Source organism: Aotus nancymaae, unplaced genomic scaffold (genome assembly GCF_030222135.1).
Source record: "Aotus nancymaae isolate 86718 unplaced genomic scaffold, 86718_ANA_hifiasm-v0.15.2.pri h1tg000003l, whole genome shotgun sequence".
Classification (NCBI taxonomy): Eukaryota; Metazoa; Chordata; class Mammalia; order Primates; family Aotidae; genus Aotus; species Aotus nancymaae.
In genome coordinates, this window is record NW_026988414.1 from 4394056 (window position 1) to 4415373 (window position 21318).

At 42.9% G+C, this 21318-nt stretch overlaps 1 protein-coding gene across 4 annotated transcripts in view; it reads right to left on the minus strand.

Annotated features, from left to right (window-relative positions):
• The window catches only part of STXBP1 (syntaxin binding protein 1), an 89087-nt gene that overhangs the window by 39788 nt on the left and 27981 nt on the right, over window positions 1-21318 (minus strand). For 3 of the 4 annotated variants that reach the window (XM_021674044.2, XM_021674043.2, XM_064377779.1), the window contains exons 2-3: window positions 2994-3043; window positions 559-640 (exon numbers count right to left, since the gene is read on the minus strand). In XM_021674044.2, coding sequence (XP_021529719.2) covers window positions 559-640; window positions 2994-3043 — 132 coding nt within the window. Of the gene's footprint in view, window positions 1-558; window positions 641-2993; window positions 3044-20684; window positions 20704-21318 lie in introns of those variants that run through there. The other variant, XM_064377778.1, reaches the window with a different exon arrangement.

Consider the following 21318-nt stretch of genomic DNA (forward strand, 5'->3'; position numbering starts at 1 on the left):
GGTTGTCTAGGACACACATCTGACCACAGACTTGCTGGCTCATAGGACAGGCATAACTTTAACTTTACTGGACACTGCCAAGTGCTTTTCAAAGGGGCTACACCAACAGACATTCCATCACATAGGAGTTTCCATTTTTCTACCTCCTCACCGTCACTTGGCATTATCAGAGATTAAACAGTGTAATCTTTTGAGTCTATATTGGCATCTCCCTCTGTTCTGAATTGCATTTCCCTGACCACTAATGACAGTGGGCAATTTTCATAGATTTATTGGCCATTTGGATTTCTTCCTTTAAGTGCCTGCTCAGAACGTTTTTTCTATTGGGTGAGCTGCCTTTTCTTTCTTGATTTAACCATTCTTTCGGCATTCCTTTAACAGACATTTAATGAGCATCTAGCCCTGGATTTGGTGCTAGCAATTCAGTGATGAACAAGATAGCCTTGGGCCTCTCAGGAGCTTCTGGTCTTGGCACACAGGTTGCCGGAAGAATCTAAAATCAAAGGAGATAATAATGAATAGGAAAGAGTACTGCTCAATCGCAGAGAGCATGCTCACTTGTTATGCCCTCGGTCATGATGTCTGTCATCTTGCAGCAGGAAGACAGCATCCTCATGCTTAACTGATCCACCACCAGCACCTGCAAGGACAGAGAACAGCATATGAGCTGCATGGCATCTGCTGTGATTCTCACATCAGCTTACTGTGTCAGACTCTAAAAGGAGCTCCAGAAGTGCGGAAGACTGAAGAAACCATATTTCCTATGGACCAGAAGGCCACTGGGATACATGCTTGCTTGTACCTTCCACACTCTAACCTAACTTTCTAGGAATTAGAGTTTCCTTTCACTGATTTAATTTTATAAACCTAAAAAAAACGGTTTTTATTTCCCATGATAAAGTACCCATTAAAAAAATGAAAAAGCCAGGCGTGGTGGCTCGGGTCTGTGATCCCAGCACTTTGGGAGGCTGAGGCGGGCAGATCACCTGAGGTCAGGAGTTCAAGACCAGCCTGACCAACATGGAGAAACTCATCTCTACTTAACATACAAAAACAGCTGGGTGTGGTGGTGTACGCCTGTAATCCCAGCTACTCCGGAGGCTGAGGCAGGAGAACTGCTTGAACTCAGGAGGCAGAAGTTGCAGTGAGCCGAGATTGTGCCATCGCACTCTAGCCTGGGCAAAAAGAGCGAAACTCTGTCTCAAAAAAAAAAGGAAAAAAAAAAAAAGAAAAATCAGCTGGGCACAGTGGCTCATGCCTGTAATCCCAGCACTTTGGGAGGCCAAGGAAGGCAGATCACTTGAGGTCAGGAGTTCGAGACCAGCTTGGCTAACATAGTGAAACCCCATCTCTACTACAAATATAAAAATTAGCTGTGAGTGGTGGCGGGCACCTGTAATTCCACCTACTTGGGAGGCTGAGGCAGGAGAATCGTTTGAATCCTCTGAGAAGCAGAGGTTGTAGTGAGCCAAAATCACGTCACTGCACTCCAGCCTGGGTGACAGCAAGACTCCATCAAATAAATAAGTAAATAAATAAATAATGAAAAAATTATCTATAGCTGCAATATTCAGAGATAATCACATTAGAGAGTACTTTTTTCAGGGCATAAACTTGTGTTTAAGGGGAGAGTGAACACTAGTGCCTGTACATGTGGTCTGGCATGTGAGGACTTGATGAAAGGCATCATCAGAACTGTGCCACTAACACATATGTCAGCTGGGACCATAGTGTACCTCAGCCTAGGCTGGAAGAACAAGAACATTCCGGTCCTGGCCTAAAAACTTCAGACCTGCAACTCTTCAGCTAACCTTTCTTATCTTCATTCAGCCCACAGTGGAGAGGAAGCTGGCAGTTAAAACAAAGCTATTTGTCCTCTCTTTTTTTTCTTTTTTTCTCTTCTCTCTTTTTGTAATACTATAAACTGAGAAGGGGGGCAACAGGAGGAAGACACATCAGGTGAGACAGTGTGGATGAGAAAGCTTTCCGCTGCAGTACAAGGGCCAATTAGTTTGTATTATATAAGGTAGCTTCCTCAAGATTAGTTTAAAATTCACATGTCTATAAGCCCATCGCTGATGTGAAGGGTAAGAGAGAAAGGTATGCATAAAGAGTTCCCACCAGACAACCTCCCCTTCTGGGTGGTAAGGACAGATATGCTGGTTAAAACAAAGGCCATGGAAGAGACTTCAAAATCCTCCTGTACTAATCAGCTCTGTTGTTCCAAGGCCCAATGCACTTGAAAATGCATGGGCTTTTAACTACAGGAAAACTTGAGGGCAAGAAAGGTTAGTATAAATCCTTCAACAACATGCAGAACAATTCAAGTAAAACTGCACACCCTTTTGGCCAGTATAATTCTCAGCCTCAGACAACCAAGTAGTCCTTAAAATGCTGACTTCATGCACAGGGGGCAGCAGGTGCCACTCCTGTATGACACATTCCAGTCCCAGGCCATTTTCAGTTTGATTGGCTTAAATGTTTATTTCAAGTACACTACAGTTTCCAGCACTGCTCTCAATCTTATATGAATAAACCAGCTTACTATTTTCGTCTTATGTAGTGAGGATCAGTGAGGATATACCAGATGAGGGCTTTGAGCACAAACTGTACATGGGCTCTATGGAGATGCATTATCACCACAAAAGGACAAGAAGGCCTCTTCTTCCTCTCCCAGAGCCAGCAGAATTATACCTTCTTCTACTTTATCTAACAGATTCCAGGAAGTATTTTGCTTGAACAAAAGAGCTCCACTGCTAACTGCCTGACCAGGTAGTCTTTAAGATAAGCTTCATGACAGACAGACCTCTTAACCAAGGCCATATGAAATGTAAGGCAGAGAAGATAAACTTTTTCCAATCCAGGAGTGTTCTGTACTCTTTGAACATAGCAAAAGCCCTCATTCCTGCCTACAATTTTCCTCCAGCTCCATTCCCTTCTGATTTTTCCATGTGAACTCACCTTTAAGGCCACTAACTGCACTTTCTACTCACCTTCCATTCCCCCTTCTTCTTGACCTTCTTTATCACATCATGCATAATCTCTAAAAAAGGAGAGAAAGAGAAAATAAATTTAATATAATATCAAAGACTTCTCCACCTCTCTGTTAGACAAGATCATTTCCCACCTTAGGCTTTGTGCTTCTGAATCATGCAATTCACCAACTGGTTTACTGAGCCATAATCAACCCACCATAAAAATAGTTATTGGCCAGGCAATGGTGGCTCACATCTGTAATTGATGCTAGGGATTCAGTGATGAACAAAATAGCACTTTGGGAGGATGAGGTGGGTATGTCACCTAAGGTCAGGAGTTCGACACTAGCCTGGTCAACATGATGAAACCCAGTCTCTACTAAAAATACAAAAATTAGCCAGGCATGGTGCTGCATGCCTATAATACCAGCTACTCGGGAGGCTGAGATAGGAAAATGGCTTGAGCCCAACCCCGAGCACATCTGCAGAGAGCTCTCATCCCCAAATCACGATTTTGGTAAGCCCTGTTTCCTGGAACACCACAAACACACACACACCTGACCAGCTGTGAGGCTCCATAGGAAAGTCCATTCTTGCTACTCTGTAAACCCAAGTAACACATGTCAGGAGTGACTCGAAGGGCAACAGCTGTCATCAGCATGTCATCAGCACATATGCTTCAAACAGTTAGACAATTCTCTAAGGCTCGATGGTTCCTAACTCTGCTTTTGACTATCTTTAGTAATCTGATATGTCATAAGTGTCTAAAGTTTTTTTTTTTTTTTTTTTTTGAGACGGAGTTTCGCTCTTGTTACCCAGGCTGGAGCGCAATGGCGCGATCTCGGCTCACCGCAATCTCCGCCTCCTGGGTTCAGGCAATTCTCCTGCCTCAGCCTCCTGAGTAGCTGGGATTACAGGCACGCGCCACCGTGCCCAGCTAATTTTTTGTATTAGTAGAGACGGGGTTTCACCATGTTGACCAAGATGGTCTTGATCTCTGGACCTCGTGATCCACCCGCCTCAGCCTCCCAAAGTGCTGGGATTACAGGCTTGAGCCACCGCGCCCGGCCAAGTGTCTAAAGTTTTAAGCACTTTTTTCCTGATTATAAAACAGACACACACACACACATACACACATACAGTGCAGTAAACTTGGAAAAGACAGAAAAGTATAAAGAAAAAATTCTGGCCAGGGGCAGTGGTTCACACCTGTAATCCCAGCACTTTGGGAAGCCAAGGTGGGTGGATCACCTGAGGTCATGAGTTCAAGACCAGCCTGACCAATATGGTGAAACCCTGCCTCTACTAAAATACAAAAATTAGTTGGGCGCGGTGGTGTGCACCTGTAACCCCATCTACTCAGGAGGCTGAGGCAGGAGAATTGCTTGAATCTGGGAAGTGGAGCCGTGATTGCGCCACTGCCCTCCAGCCCGGGCGACAGACCCAGACTATGTCTCAAAAAAAAAAAAAAAATTCCATGTATTACTTGTTTTTTTTGTTTGTTTTTTGTTTTTTTGAGACGGAGTTTCACTCTTGTTGCCCAGGCTGGAGCACAATGGCATGATCTTGGCTCACCACAACCTCCACCTCCCAGATTCAAGCAATTCTCCTGCCTCAGCCTCTCAAGTAGCTGAGATTACAGGCATGCGCCACTACACCCAGCTAATTTTGTACTTTTAGCAGAGACAGGGTTTCTCCATGTTCATCAGGCTGGTCTCCAACTCAGGTGATCCGCCCACCTTGGCCTCCCAAAGTGCTAGAATTACAGGCATGAGCCACCATACCTGGCTCCATATATTACTTATGTACTGAAAAACAATCAGGCTGGGCGTGATGGCTCACACCTGTAATCTCAGCACTTTGGGAGGCTGAGGTGAGCAGATCACCTGAGGTCGGGAGTTCAAGACTAGCCTGGCCAACATGGTGAAACCCCATCTCTACTAAAAGTACAAACATTAGCTGGGTGTGGCATCTCTAATCATTCCAACTTGAAATGCATAATTAACATTTTTGTTTATTGGCCGGGCACGGTGGCTCATGCCCGTAATCCTAGCACTTTGGGAAGCTAGAGGTGGGTGGATCACCTGACGTCAGGAGTTGGAGACCAGCCTGATCAACAGGGTGAAACCCTGTCTCTACTAAAAAATACAAAATTAACTGGGCCTGGTGGCGCATGCCTGTAATCCAAGCTACACAGGAAGCTGAGGCAGGAGAATACCTTGAACCCGGGAGGCGGAGGTTGCAGTGAGCCGAGATAGTGCCATTGCACTCCAGCCTTTGCAAAAAGAGCAAAACTCCATCTCAAAGAAAAAAAACTTACACAGTTTATTTCATACTAGCTTTTTCTATGCACTTTTACATAGTTAAGATCATGTTGGCCAGGTGTGGTGGCTCATGCCTGTAATTCCAGCACTTTGGGAGGCCAAGACAGGCAAATCACTTGAGCCAGGAGTTTGAGACCAGGCTGGACAACATGGTGAAACTCTGTCTTTACAAAAAATACAAAAATTAGCCAATTATGGTGGCACACACCTGTAGTCCTAGCTACTCAGGAGGCTGAGGTAGTGGGACTACTTGAGCCAGAGAGGCAAAGTTGCAGTAAGCCAAGATCATGCCACTGTACTCTAGTCTGGGTGACTGAGGGAGACTCTGACTCAAAAAAAGAAGATCATGCTGTAGGTATATAATCTTATATTATGCTTTGTCACTTAACATACTCATTTCACACATTTTAATAAAAATGCTTCCTAGGATTTTAAATGCCTGCATAATAGTCCATTGTCAACAATATTCCCAATAACCATTTAGATTACTTTGCATGTTTCAGTATAGTGAAAAACTGGAAACCAATATATCTATAATAGGGCAGTGGTTAAGTTAATTAAGTTAATTAGGTTACATTTGTACAATGGAATACTATGTATCCACTGGAAATAATTATATGGGAAAATACATACTCACTCATTCCAGTTTTCACTCAATAAGCATTTGATAAGTAACCACTACTTGCCAGCCATTGTACTAGGCCCTGGGAATGAACAAGATACTATGCTGCTCAGCTCCTGTGGAGCTGTTGCTCTAGGGAAAGAGGCAGCCACTAAATGGAAAGAGCAATTACATCTTCTCATAAGTGCTCCGAAGTAAATAAATAGGGTGCTATGATTTTTTTAAAAAAGGGTGTGGACTGCCTACTTAAGTAGGGAGTCAGGCAAGGCCACTCTAAGCAAGATGGACCTGACGAGGAAGAAGTCAGCCAAGAACTATGAAAAGAAGAAGGAACAGCACAAAGTCTTGTGGAAAAAGGAAAATGAGCTTGACATTTTCTGGGAAATGAAGATGATATAGGCTGAAGTTGGAGGTCAGACCATACAGAGCCTCATGGTCCTTGATAAGGAGTGTGATTTTATCTGAAGGGCACTGGAGAGCCATGGAAGGTAAGGACGTAATCTGATGAGCTACTGAGATCCAAGAGGGAGGGGACAAGAACAGAAGCAGGGAGTGGAGTCAGGAGGCCTTTCCAACATTGCAGGCACGACAGTGGCAGAGGAGATGGGGAGCAGTGGGTAGACTGGACATAATAGACTGTGGAGGTAAAGCCAGCAGGGCTAGCTGATAAACTGGATGTGGTGGAAAAGAAAAGAAACATAGCTAACTCCCAGATTTTTCGTTTAAGCCAAGAAATTGATGTAGAGACATTCAGGGAGCTTTAGCAGGAGAAGAACTGGTCTGTAGGAGAACACCAGGAGTTCTATTTTAGTTGTTTTAAGAATAAGAAGGCTGGCTGGGCATGGTGGCTCACGCCTGTAATCCCAGCACTTTAGGAGGCCGAGGTGGGCGGATCACAAGGTCAGGAGATGAAGACCATCCTGGCCAACATGGTGAAACCCCGTCTCTACCAAAAATACAAAAAAAATAGCCAGGTGTGGTGGCACACACCTGTAGTTCCAGCTACTTGGGAGGCTGAGGCAGAAGAATTGCTTGAACCTAGGAGGTGGAGATTGCAGCGAGCCGACATCACACCACTGCACTACAGCCTGGGCGACAGTACAAGACTCTGTCTCAAAAAAAAAAAGAAAGAAAAGAAAAGATTGAGATGGCTAAGACACATTCAAGGGAAGACACTGAATAGGTGGCTGGAGGTAGCTCTTGGGCTTGGAAGCACAACCTCAGCTGGAGTGAAACACTGGGGACTTATCATCAAATAGAGGCAGGAGGGACAACTGCCAAAAATGACTCTGATAAGATCAGTGAGATGAGGATAGACATGGTCTTCGTGGACCTTGACAAGTGTCTCAGTGAAATAATAAGAATGAAGCCAGACTAAAATAGAAGAGGAGGAAGACAAGACAGACTATCTCAACAACTCTTAAAGAAGTTTTGCTTTAAAAGATAGCAGAAGAGCCAGGCGCGGTGGCTCACGCCTGTAATTCCAGCACTTTGGGAGGCCAAGGCGGGTGGATCATGAGGTCAAGAGATAGAGACCATCCTGGTCAACATGGTGAAACCCCATCTCTACTAAAAATACAAAAAATTAGCTGGGCATGGTGGTGCATGCCTGTAATCCCAGCTACTCGGGAAGCTGAGGCAGGAGAATTGCCTGAACCCAGGAGGCGGAGGTTGCGGTGAGCCGGGATCGCGCCACTGCACTCCACCCTGGGTAACAAGAAACTCTGTCTCAAAAAAAAAAAAAAAAAAGCAGAAGAAAAGTCATGAAAATGAACAGGGTAGACAGAGACATAAATGCAAGGGCAGGATTTGTTTTTTAAAGATGTGAAAGATTACAGCATTTTTAGTGATGCTGGCAAAAAGTCAAAAGGGAAGGGGAAACTGATGATGCAGGAGAGATAATGGAGCAATAAAAGAAGGAAGTCCCTGAGGAGGAGGAAGGAACTGGAGCTGACACAAGAGGAGAGCCTGACCTGGGACAGGAGGCATCCTTTGGGAAGGAGAAGGAAGCCACAAATGGGCTTGGAGACATGGTGGCAGAGGTGAGGGGTTTCCTTGTTGGAGATGAAGTCATTGGCTAAGAGTGGCAGAGGCAGGTTATATATGGAAGCTTTGAAGAAAGAAGGTATTACATATGTTCCCAGAGATTGGGCAAGTAAATTTACTATGGAAATGTTTTAGCATTCAGATAGTACTAAGGACTACTTTAACGTTCATGACCGTGAATTTAAAGTTAGACCAGGCAGCTTAATGTTTTTTCCCAATAATGTTCAGTTGTCGATGTGCAAGAAAGGAAGGTTGGTTTCAAATAAGGTTAAAGTTTTCATATACAAGTATAAAAGAGGAAGAAAATGTTCAAAATATATGGCGAAGGGGGAAAAAAACATGCTACAACTATTTTTAAAGCAGATATGCACAGGAAAATTAGAAAAACTCACACCAAAAGCTTATTTGTGTGCAATAATGTTATAATTAATCTTTACTTGCCAATTTGTGCCTTCCAATGTTGTCCCAAGCTTTCTGCATAAGAAAAATGCTCTCAAAATAATGTATCAGTGAACATCTTTGTGCCCAGGGCTTTTCTTAGCATGAACTATTCTATTAGGGCAGCTTTCTGAGTATGGAATAAACTGGTAAAATGTCTAAATGTTCTGGGCTCCTGATAAATTCTGCTGAATAACTTGCCAAAAGTATGTCTCCCACCCTCACCAGCACTATGTGGCTCTCCAAATTAACATACCAACTGATCAAATATCTTGAGGTTTATTTATTTTCATCTTTGCCACAATGACAGCAGAAAACAGTATATTTCACTGTCTTCATTTGAATGTATTATATTACTGAGGATGAATATATTTTCTTGTCACTAAAAATTAATATAAATTCACTGAAAAAAATTATACTTAAGTCACCTTTTGATAGGAAAAGACAGATATAATAAAGACATAATAATAATAATAATAATAAAAATAAACAAGTACCACAAGTGTTAAAAGACACATAAATTACTGCTGCAGCCGCAACCATTCCTAGGAAGTTATTTCCTTTCCAAAGTTCTCAGGGTATATATTTGTTCTAGGTACTGTTAACAGCCGATTCTAATCCTGCCCTACATTTTTCTAATCCAATACCAAAAAGGAAACAAGGATTAGAATTCAGTTTAGCATTAAGAATCAAGTAGCTTGGGCTACCTCCTCACAATCCCTAGCAATCGCATTTCATCTCCTTCCTAAGTCCTCTTCATGTGGAGAGAAACAAAGAAGGCTTCTGAAGCGGGTCCAGCCAGGAGGTCTTACTTCTGCATACCAAACCATGTGTATCTACAGCCAAATGCCTGCTCCGCCATCCATCTAGTCTATGGAGATGTGTTGAAAGACTGGGGCAGCTTCAATTTCTTCATAATACTCAAGGATCTGGTGGGCTCTGCTTCCCTCATAGACAAATGGGCAACAAAGCAGGTTCCTTCTTAATCACACCCTCTAAGTCCTGGGTGACTCCCAAACTTGGCAAATCTCTGCCATGTCCTCAGAAAAATGGCTGGTGGTCTAAGATGATCTGGGACATCTTCAAATGCACCCAATATTTCAACTAGAGTCCCAAAACACAGGCTCCAGGGATCACTACAGGGACTGCTCAGGGCTTGCAGCTCCCCGTGAAGCTCCACCCTCACAACGCAGGAGGGACTTACAACTGCCCTCCACAGTGACATATGCCAGATGCCCTGAGCCCAGGGCACATGCAAACACCTGAGTAGCGTGACTAATATTAGATGGGCCAGAAGCTCAGGAGAAGTGCAGCCAAAGTCCTCAAGATTGCAGGCGATTCAAAGATTCTACACCGTAGCCCCAGAGCAGAGGCACAGGGATCCACTTTCTCCAGGTTGGGAGAAATTGCCTTCATGTCGCTGAGGGAACTAAGCGAGTCCAACCTCAGTCAACTCCCGCCTCTTTTTACCAATTCAGAGTACAGGGAATTCCAGAGTTATTCTGGCTCAACAGTAGACATTCCTTAAGGCATCCACTTGACCGAACTCCAGGGGTCTCAGGGAGTAATGCTGGCTGGCCAAGCCGAAATCACCCCCCAAAATGCCCAAGGAAGTGCTAAAGTTAGACCAGGGCTAACATATCCAGGTTCAGGCATTTGCTGGCTGTGTGACCTTGGGCAAGTTAAAATTTTTTTTTTTTTTTTTTTTTTCTGAGAAGGAATCTCCCTTTATCGCCCAGGCTGGAGTACAACGACAAGATCTGGGCTCACTGCAACCTCCGCCTCCTGGGTTCAGGTGATTCTCTTGCCTCAGCCTCCCTAGTAGCTGGGACTACAGACGCGCGCCACCATGCCCAACTAATTTTTGTGGTTTTTTTTGTAGAGACGGGGTTTCACCATGTTGGCCAGGTTGGTCTCAAACTCCTGACCTCAGGTGATCCACCTGCCTCAGCCTCCCAAAGTGCTGGGATTACAGGCGCCTTGCCAAGTTTAAAACATTTTAAGTTTCAGTTTTCTCATCTGAAAAATTAAAATTATAATACTTCAATAGCCTGTTGTGAAGATGAGATAAAATGCTTACTTAGTCCAGTGCCACATATGAGGCACTCTGCAAAAGGCACCTCTTGTGACAGCACTATAAAAGCATATTATTCATACAGAGAAAGGAAAATTATGAAACTTAACTTCCACCAATCAAGATTTTTAACATAATGTAAAAATCCTCTTAAAAGGAAACAAATGTGGCCATGCGCAGTGGCTCACGCCTGTAATCCCAGCCCTTTGGGAGGCTGAGGTGGGCAGATCACTTGAGATCAGGAGTTCGAGACCAGCCTGGCCAACATGGTGAAGCCCCATCTTTACTAAAAATACAAAAATTAGCCAGGCATGGTGGCAGGCACCTGTGATCCCAACTGCTCAGGAGGCTGAGGCAGGAGAATCACTTGAATCTGGGGAGGCAGAGGTTGCAGTAAGCCGAGATCACGCCACTGCACTCCAGCCTGGGCGACAAAGAGAGACTCTGCCTCAAGAAAAAAAAAAAAAGGAAACAAATGTTTAAAATAGTTTTTAAATAATCATAAAGATATTCTGATAGCAAACTACATAGCTATTTCACCAAAAATTTCAAAACTTCTCTGATCTGCAGTAAACATGTGAATATGTTTTTGGAATAATGGACGTATAGATAGCACCAAATGTATATGAATCCTAAATGAAAATATAAAGTTAAGCCTGGGCAACATGGCAAAACCTCATCTCTACAAAAGATAACAAAAATTAGCTGGGTGTGGTAGCTCGCGCCTGTAGTCCCAGCTACTCAGGAGGCTGAGATGGAAGGATCCCTTTGAGCCCGAAAGCCAGAAACTACAGTGAGCTGTTCCTGCTGCTGCACCACTCCAGCCTGGGTAACAGAGTGAGACCCTGTTTCAAATTAAAGAAAATATGAAGTTAAGCATAAGGACTCCTGTCCCCTTCTAAGAAGACAGAGAGTGGCCTCTGGCTATCTGTGAGTTAATGCTGAGCAAAAGCAGAGAATAAAATAAAACGAGTTACAATATTGGTAATATTGATTTATATCTATCTGCAGAAATCAAAACAATTAGCCACATTAAAACATGTAGTAAGGCGGTAGACAATAAATACATAAAAATCAAGAGGACTTTTTACACAGCAGCAATAACCAGATTGTAGGAAGAGGACTCACTCTTTACCAGTTTACACTGGGCTGGGACTCTGCCCCCAAAGGTTCAATCTGCTTTTGGAAATTCTGCTCTGGGTAGTCTGTTCCTCTTTCCTGACAGCAAAGGCAGCAACCAAGTTTCTTCAAATGTCTTGTGCGGGGCTGAAGAGTCTCCTTGCTAAACAACTGCATCTTCCCAGGTGGAATAGTTAATGTTCAACAGGATTTTAGGAAATGGTGCAAATACTTGAGAAAAGGCCTTCCAAGTACTCTCAAGGTCCCTTTCTTGGAAATATCCTTTACACATACACTATTGGTAACCTAATTATAAACCACTTTAACTTTTTGCCTTTATGTAGTTCTTAATAATATAAAAGTAGCACATTCTTGTAAAAAAAAATCAAACAATAGATATATAAATACAGAGTGAAATTTCCCTCCTTACCCCAACTCTTGAGGGAAAAACAACCACTAAAGGTTTCGGGCGTGCCCTTACAGATCCTTTCCTAGGCACATACACCCAAGTGTGAGGAGGTATGCACATGTACACAGCTCTTCGGTTGGGATATTATTCACACTGTTCTGCAAGTACATTTTCTACTTATATATTATAGACTTTCTCTTGTATCATTTCACATAGACCTACCATATGCTTTTAAAGTACATAGCATTCCATAATACGAACATACAATAATTTGCACAAATCTCCTTAAATGTATTCATAAGACAGTCTACTTGGAGGCCGGCTGATTTATTCCAATCAAATTAGTGAGGACTTTATTGTAAACATAAACACTAACACAGGAGGCTAGTAAAATTTTTTGATCTATGTCACTTTGTGGCCTGGGGAGGCGAAGTAATTTTCAATTATTCTACTTCTTTGGGGCTTGAAAACTTTAATATCGAAAAGAACCTGAGATCAGCTAAGGCTAGGTTCCAAGTCCCAGGTCCCAATTTGAGGATTGAGATATTCCCTGCAGAAGACAGCCATCTGGAGTGGGTAAGCCACTAATAGGTCTCTCTAGCATGAGCAGAAACTATTCTCTGGACCCCCGTCTGCATGTTCTTCCCACTGCACATGTGGTCTCTCTGGTGCTAGCATGGGCTAGACTCTGACACTGAACTCAGGTGTCCTTTTCTCTGCCATATTGCTATGATCAGCTTGACATAGTAGAGCAAAGATATTCAAATAGGTTTTGGAGCCAGACAGTTAAAGTTCAAATCCCTGCTCCTCCACTCACTAGCTGTGCCTTTGGGCAAGTTATTAAATCTCTGTGTGTCACAGTTTCCCCATCTGTAAAATGGGAAGATTGCTAGTGCTTCATAGGGGTATTATGAGGATTAAATAAGTGAATGCTTGTACAGAACTTAGCTCAGTGTTTACAACAGTACTTAACCCCTGTTGGCTATCACTGGCACCATTATCACCTATTTTAAATAGTATTTTTACCTTCCTAGTGACTTATTGCTTCTCCATGAGCTTGTAATATGTCTCCTGTCTCCTAATTTTTTTCTCTGCATACATTTTTTTCTCATCTATTCAACAATATTTATTGAACACCTGCTATGTGGCAGACATCCTTCTAGGCATCAGAAAGATCATGATGGGCAAGCTAAACAAAATGCCTAAATTCTGGTGTGGAAGGGAGAGACAGCCAATAAATACAAAGAAATAAACACCATCACCTAGGAAAGTGATCAGTGCTCAAAGGAAATTCAACAGTTTTAATTGTGCTGGAGGCTTGGGAGAAGGTCCACAGTCTGATAATTCCCTATATGCTAATTTTTTAACCAGTGTCTGATTGAGATATTACAACCTTAGCCAAAATACTTTTCAAAGCTCTTATTAAAGAAAAACCTCGGCCAGGCACAATCCTAGCACTTGGGGAGGCCGAGGCAGGTGGATCATGAGGTCAGGAGTTTGAGGCCAGCCTAGCCAGCATAGTGAAACCCTGTCTCTAGTAAAAATAAAAAATAAATAAATAAATAAATAAATAAATAAATAAATAAAGTTAGCCAGGCATGGTGGCACCCGCCTGTAGTCCCAGCTACTCGGGAGGCTGAGACAGGATAATCTCTTGAACCTGGGAGGTGTAGGTTGCAGTCAGTTGAGAATATGCCACTGCACTCCAGCCTGGGTGACAGAGTAAAACTCCATCAAAAAAAGAAAAAGAAAGAAAGAGAGAGAGAGAGAGAGAAAAGGAAGGAAGGGAGGGAGGGAGAGAGGACGGGCGAACTTGTCTGGGTGCAGTGGCTCACTGTAATCCCAGCACTTTGGGAGGCAGAGTCAGACAGGTCACTTGAGGCCAGGAGCTCGAGACCAGCCTGGCCAACATGGTTAAACCCCATATCTACTAAAAATACAAAAATTAGCCAGGTGTGGTGGCACAAGCCTGTAATCCCAGCTACTCGGGGGGCTGAGGCTAGAGAATCGCTTGAACCTGGGAGGCAGAGGTTGCAGGAATCCAAGACTGTACCACTGCACTTCTGTCTGGGCAACAGAACGAGACTCCTTCTCAAAATAAAGAAAAAACTCAATTATTAATTTATTCTCAATAACAACCAAAACTGCCCATAATAATAGCAATATCTGAAATTTATTGAAGGTTCACTATATGCGAGATAGTTCCTTATGTGTTTTACATATATCATCTCATTTAAAGCTCCCAGCAGCCCGCAGAGGTCAAGAATTATATCACCCTCATTTTACAAAGTAAAACACTGAAGCTCAGAGAAACAAAGTATCTAGCAATTGCATAATAAAATGCACATAACCACTTGAAGCCTATAGAGGATACAAAAAACATATAAATCAATTTCTTTACCTCAAAGAGTCTGAGAAGCAAGGCATTACACCTGAAGTGCAGTAAGATAAAAAGGCACTGGACCCTCATACACTGCTGGTGAGAATGTAAAATGGTACCGATGCTGTGGAAAACAGGCTGGCAATTCCTCAAATAACCACAGAGATTCAGCAATTCTATTCCTAAGTATATGCTAAGGATGTTTAAAACGTATGTTGCTGGGATCGGTGGCTCACTCCTGTAATTCCATCACTTTGGGAGGCTGAGGCAGGCAGATCACCTGAGGTCTAGAGTTCCAGACTGGCCTGGACAATATGGTGAAACCCTGTCTCTATTTAAAATACAAAAATTAGCCAGGCATGGTGACATGCACCTGTAATCCCAGGTACTTGAGAGGCTGAGGCAAGGGAATTGCTTGAACCCGGAGGGCAGAGGTTGGAATGAGCCGAGATAGTGCCACTGCACTCCAGCCTGGGCAACAGAGTGAGATCCTGACTCAAAAAATAATTAATTGATTAATTTTATTTTTTGCTGTTGTTTTTTCTTCTCTTACACTATGCTACAGAATAAATTAATTAATTTTAAAAATAAATAAATAACATATGTCTACACAAAGACTTGTACAGGAATGTTCCTAGCAGCATTATTCATAATAACCAAAGTGGAAACAACTCAAATGCCTACTGACAGATGAATAAACGTAGTATATCTACACAATGGAATATTATTCAGTCATAAAAAGGAATGAAGTCCGATAAATGTTATACGACCAAAGAACTTTTAAAACACGATAAGTAAAAGAAGGCAGTCATCAAGGACCACATATTATGTAATGCCATTTAGATGCAATGTTCAGAACAGGCACAGCCATAGAAATTGAAAGGAGATTAGTAGTTGCCTAGATAGAGCAGGGGAGATGGAGGGTTTAGGGGTGACATATAAGAAATATGGAGTTTCTTTCTGGGGTAATTGAAAGTGCTCTAAAATTGTGATGATGAACACACTGTTCTATGAATAGACTAAAAGCCACTGAACTGTACACTTTAAATGGGTGAATGGTATGGTATGCGAATTATATCTCAATAAAGCTGTTTCTATTTTAGAGAAAAATTTCAAATTCAAGCTAAAAAAACTGGCTGGGCACAATGGCTGTAATCCCAACACTTTAGGAAGCCACAGTGGGAAGACTGCTTGAAGCCAGGAGTTAAAGACCAGCCTGGCCCTCTCAACAAAGCAAGACCCTGTCTCTAAAAAAATTTTTTTAAAAACAAAAACAGGCCAGGTGTGGTGGCTCACGCCTATAATCCCAACTCTTTGGGACGCTGAGGCAGGTGGATCATGAGGTAGAGAAATCAAGACCATCCTGGGTTTCAACATGGTGAAACCCTGTCTCTACTAAAAATACAAAAATTAGCTGGGCGTAATGGGGCGCGACTGTAGTCCCAGCTACTCAGGAAGCAGAGGCAGGAGAATGGCTTGAACCCGGGCGGAGGAGGTTGCAGTGAGCTGAGATCGCACCACTGAACTCCAGCCTGGCAACAGAGCAAGACTCAAAAAAAAAAAAAAAAGGCAGTTATATTTAATATAAAACTGTTTCATAGTGCCTTCATCTGAAGACAGTAACTATGAACTATTAGTTATCTAGAATAATTTATTATAATTTTGTATCTAAATTGCATTTGTGGGAAGTGGGAAAGACCAAAATAGAGATCTCAAATTGTCAGCCACAGGGCAAACACTGGGTATCACTCCCTGTAACTGTTGAATGACAACTGATTAGCCTGGTTATGATCTAGGAACATTCCTATTAGGTTCGATTTTTGGGTATTGGATAGTGAGAAAAAAGGGTGAGGGCTAATTGTTTGGAGTTGTCACAAGCTTTACAACATGTAGTGATGAGTTAACAATGATTTGATTACATTGGTCTACCAAGCACACCCAAAGATTATATAAGCCTCAAATGTCCAATGCTGTAACAGACAAAACCTGGGTTACTGCCAATATCTGAGAGGAGTGCCTGATGATAAATGCCTAGTATCTGAGAAATCAAATCCTAACCTCAACCCATAAAAATACTGGGTAGGGTTACAGAAATGACTATTCACTTTCTCTTTCAAGGGAGAGTCTCATTTTTTATCTTATTATCTATTTCATAAGGTTTGGAGCCAAAAAAATTAAGGAGCTAGAAAATCTCTAAGCAAAGACTCATGAACAAACCTTTGAATTGATTAGTAAAAAAAGAAAATCTCAGCCAGGTGCGGTGGCTCATGCCTGTAATCCTAGCACTTTGGGAGGCCAAAGTGGATGAATCACCTGTGGTTAGGAGTTCAAGACCAGCCTGACCAACATGGTGAAACCCGGTTTCTACTAAAAAAAAAAAAAAATACAGAATTAGCTAGGCATGGTAGCTCATGCCTGTAATCCAGCTACTTGAGAGGCTGAGGCAGGAGAATCACCTGAACCTGGGAGGCAGAGGTTGCAGTGAGCCAAACTGTGCCTGCACTCCAGCCTGGGCAACAAGAGCGAAACTCTGTCTCAAAAAAAAAAAAAAAAATCTCAAACAGGGCCTAGTGGAGATAAGAAACTGGAGTTCCTAGGTGTATGTTAGAGGCAGCAGTCATCTTCCCTCAGTTCTAAAGGAAAATTATTTCTTCCTTATGTTGCCTGAAACAATGTTCCTGGGATAAAAGGAGCTATGAAGTTACAAAATATACACAAATGAAAAAACCAATCAAAAATGGAAACCAAATAATTCATATCTTCTTAAAATCAACAGCTTATTGTCATCAATACTATTTAGTTATGTTGATATTTTGAACCAAAAAGACCAAAGAAAGACAAAATTGTGAAACAGTAACCTTCCAGGGAGCAAACTCTACTTTCACCACATAAATCTCTGCTATGTAAGATGTCTTTAAAAGAAAGGACTCTGCCTGGGCACTGTGGCTCACACCTGTAATTCCAGCACTTTGGGAGGCCAAGGTGGGCAGATCATGAGGTCAAGAAATCAAGACCACCCTGGCCAACATGGTGAAACCCTGTCTCTACCAAAAATACAAAAATTAGCTGGGCATGGTGGTGCACATCTATAGTCCCAGCTACTTGGGAGGCTGTGGCTGGAGAATCACTTGAACCTGGGAGGCAGAGGTTGCAGTGAGCCCAGATGGCGCCACTGCACTCCAGCCTGGTAACACAGTGAGACTCAATCTCAAAAAAAGAAAAAAAAAAAAACAGAGAGAGAAAAGAAAAAAAGAAAGAACTGGAAGGTGAGGACCATTTTTATACACCACAGTGATAATAGCATTCAGTTACTTGGGAAGCATTTTACATTTGCCAAAGAAACAACAACAAAAAAAAGATACATGGGGCCAGGTGAGGTGGCTCACATCTGTAATCCCAGCATTTTGTGAGGCCGCAGCGGCTGGATCACTTGAAGTCAGGAGTTCAAGACCAACCTGGGGAAACTCTGTCTCTACTAAAAATACAAAAAATTAGCCAGGTGTGGTGACACATGCCTGTAATCCCAGCTACTCGGGAGGCTGAGACAGGAGAATCATTTTAACCCAGGAAGTGGATGTTGCAGTGAGTCAAGATCGTGCCATTGCACTCTAGCCAGGGAAACAGAGTAAGACTGCATCTCAAAAAAAAAAAAAAGAAAAAAAAGATACATGACTACAGCTGATCAGGAAAAAAAGAAACAAAAAAGAAAGAAAAGACATTGCCCTTACACTTTACCAACAGCAGCAGAGCTCATTTGTTAATGCCCACTTGGCCTGTCAACCTACATCTGTGTCTCTGAAAAAAAGCTTATGCTCCTACTATAGACTCTGTAGTAGGAGAAGGAATTCCTCCTTCAACTGCAGGAGCCCAGAATATGTATCTTGATCTTGGCAGGAACCCAAGATGTGGCCAGCATCGTAAATTGGTAGATGCAGCATTTAATGGCTCCAAATCATATCTCTTGACTTGAATGGGAGTTTCCCTAAGGACTTAAAGATGAGTCTAAAACTAAAGAGAGAGGAAAAGAACGGAGTGTTTCAAACAATCCCAGAAACCCAGCAGCAGACAGGAGACATAAGATCACCTAGTCCAGTGGGGCCGGGGGCACTGGCTCACACCTGTAATCCCAGCACTTTGGGAGGCCAAGGAGGGTGGATCACCTGAGGTCAAGAGTTTGAGACCGGCATGGCCAACAAAGCGAAACCCATCTCTACTAAAGATACAAAAAAATTAGTTGGGCATGGTGGCAACATGCCTGTAATCCCAGCTACTTGGGAGGCTGAGGCAGGAGAATCACTTGAACTTGGGAGACGAAGGTCATAGTAAGCCGAGGTCACACCATTGCACTCCAGCCTGCCTGGGCAACAAGAGCAGAACTCTGACTCAAAAAACAACAACAACACAACAAAAATGATCACCTAGTCCAGTGGTTCTCAACAAAGAACGATTTTGCTCCCCAAGGAGACAGTCAGTATTGTCTGGATACATTTTTTGTTGTCACGACTGGGGGATGCTATGGGAATCTACAGGTAGAGGTCAGGAATGCTGCTAAACATCCCACAAGGCACAAGTTCATCTGGCCCAAAATGTCAATAATGCCAAGATTGAGAAATTCTGATGTAGTCTATCTCATAAAGAAACCGAATCCAGGAGATATCACATGATTTATCCATGACAATAGTGTTAACAGTCAACTTCTTTCTTTCTTTTTTTTTTTTTGAGATGAGTCTCACCATGTTGCCCAGGCTGGCCTCAAATTCCTGGGATAAAGCAATCCTCCTGCTTCAGCTTCCTGAGTAGTTGGGACTACAGGTACATGTCACCATGTTCAGCTGTGTCTTATTTTCAAGTCCAAGATTCTGATCAGCCCAATCTGTTCTGCTCTAAGATTTAGCCTGCTTCAGGTCTACAGATCTGAGATATTAAGAAATGTTTAGTCCTACACAACATGACAAGGCCATAAGCTCATGCTCTCTCTGGAACCCTCAATTCAGTCATGTTATAGATGTCAAACCCACTTAAGACAAAAGCCTCAGAGAAACTTCCAGAAACAAGGAAATGCTCCCCCCACACACACCCCATACATACACACACACAAAGGGCCAGTGTCAGGAGGGCTGCTTCCTTTCCCCAACCTGTGGAACTGGCTACAATGAGATACCAGAAAAACATCCTTTTGGGGTTAGGGCCAAAAATCAAGCACAGGAAGGAGGTGGTGCTCCAGGAAGAGAACACACGAAAAATCCAAAAGAAAAACAGGGCGTACTAATGCTCATGAATATGCAGGCTGCTTCTCAAGCAATTTCTATATTCCATAGCAGGTGTAAAATTGGTTTATTCATTCTACAATGGCATGATTTGTTGTTTTTGAATTCCCCTGCTAGCCCATTTTCCACCTCATTCTGTTATCTCACATTACCTCACATTTGAGCTCTTGGTTAATCATTTTATGTTGGGATGATAAATGGTTTTCTCTGTGCTGGGATTTTCTCTTTACCTATATGCTATCTTTTCTCCCCATAAAACATTTATAAAATTCCCACATGAATCTTCCTTCTTTTCTGCTGAAATCATCTAGACCACAGACCATCTATCTACTTGTATCAAAATCACAGGCAGTCTCTGACTCCCTTCCCTGTTCCCCTAAGGCATGATTCGAATATTGCCCTCATATTCCAAGGTGAAGGCTGTGTGTTGGGATGATGGTCTGTGCTGCCTGCCTTCTGCCAGGGACTGAATAGGTGGCAGAGAAATGACTGAAGCTTGTCTCTCCACACTGTGTAATTTAGTTATAAGTTCTATACCAAAGACTACTCTGGTGAGGATGTCTCCCAGGGTCTGGGAGGGTGAGGATACTTCCTGGGGTCTGGGAGGGTGTATCCAGTCATGACCTTAGGCTTCACCTGATTTCCTGCTTCAAAGTGAGCTGATAGGCTAGAGTTCAGTATTAAATTCCTGGATTTGTGTTGTTTTTACTTTCGGTCTGTTTATCAGGCTTTTGTTTGCTGCCAACTCTAAGAGACTCTATTTTCTCTCAGCGAGAAAATAAAAAAACAAAAACAAGTGGCCAAAAGAGCCAGAGGCTCTGCTATGTTAAGGAACGGGTGTGGTGGTCACCAGCCTCTGGCTGGTGGCTACTCCCCTCCTTCCTGGAATGCAGTTCTTATAAATGATAAAGTTGTGTTTTTACATTCTGAGTCTGTCATCTTATTTTCTACAATAGATGCGTGGTAACTGACTTAGCAGGCCCATGAAAGTAGAATCCTAATCCGGCAGTATGGAGCAGTGAAAACCAACCAAATGTTCACAGCAGAATCCTCAAGTGTCAGGAACTGCCAGCACCAGGAGCCTCTGGAACCTAAGAGAACGGGAGGGGCATAAAGCTTGTTGAGAACCCAGCTCATCCAGTCAGTTCCCAGAATTCTGGTAGCCAGACTTTTATCTCCCAGACAGCAGACAAAAGGAGACCTCTCTGGGAAATGAGAGACCAAGAAGAAAAATCTAAACATGCTGACATTGGGGATTCCCCAACAATCAGCCCACCCAGATCAGGCCCATCCACAAGTCGAGAGCTCCCAATCAGTTTATGTTTCTGTTTTGAGACAGGGTCTCACTCTGTTGCCCAGGCTTGAGAGCAGTGTCGCAATCTCAGCTCACTGCAACCTCTGCCTCCTGGGTTCAAGCTATTCTCTTGCCTCAGCCTCTCGAGTACCTGGGATTACAGGTGCCCGCTACCACACCCAGCTAATTTTTTTGTATTTTTAGTAGAGATAGCATTTCACCAGGTTGGCCAGGTTGGTCTTTAACTTCTGGCCTCAAGTGATCAGCCCACTTTGGCCTCCCAAGGTGCTGGGATTACAGGTGTGAGCCACCACACCGGCCTTGTGACTTTTTTAAAGGGATCTTCTTGCTAGTCAATTAGTAACATTAC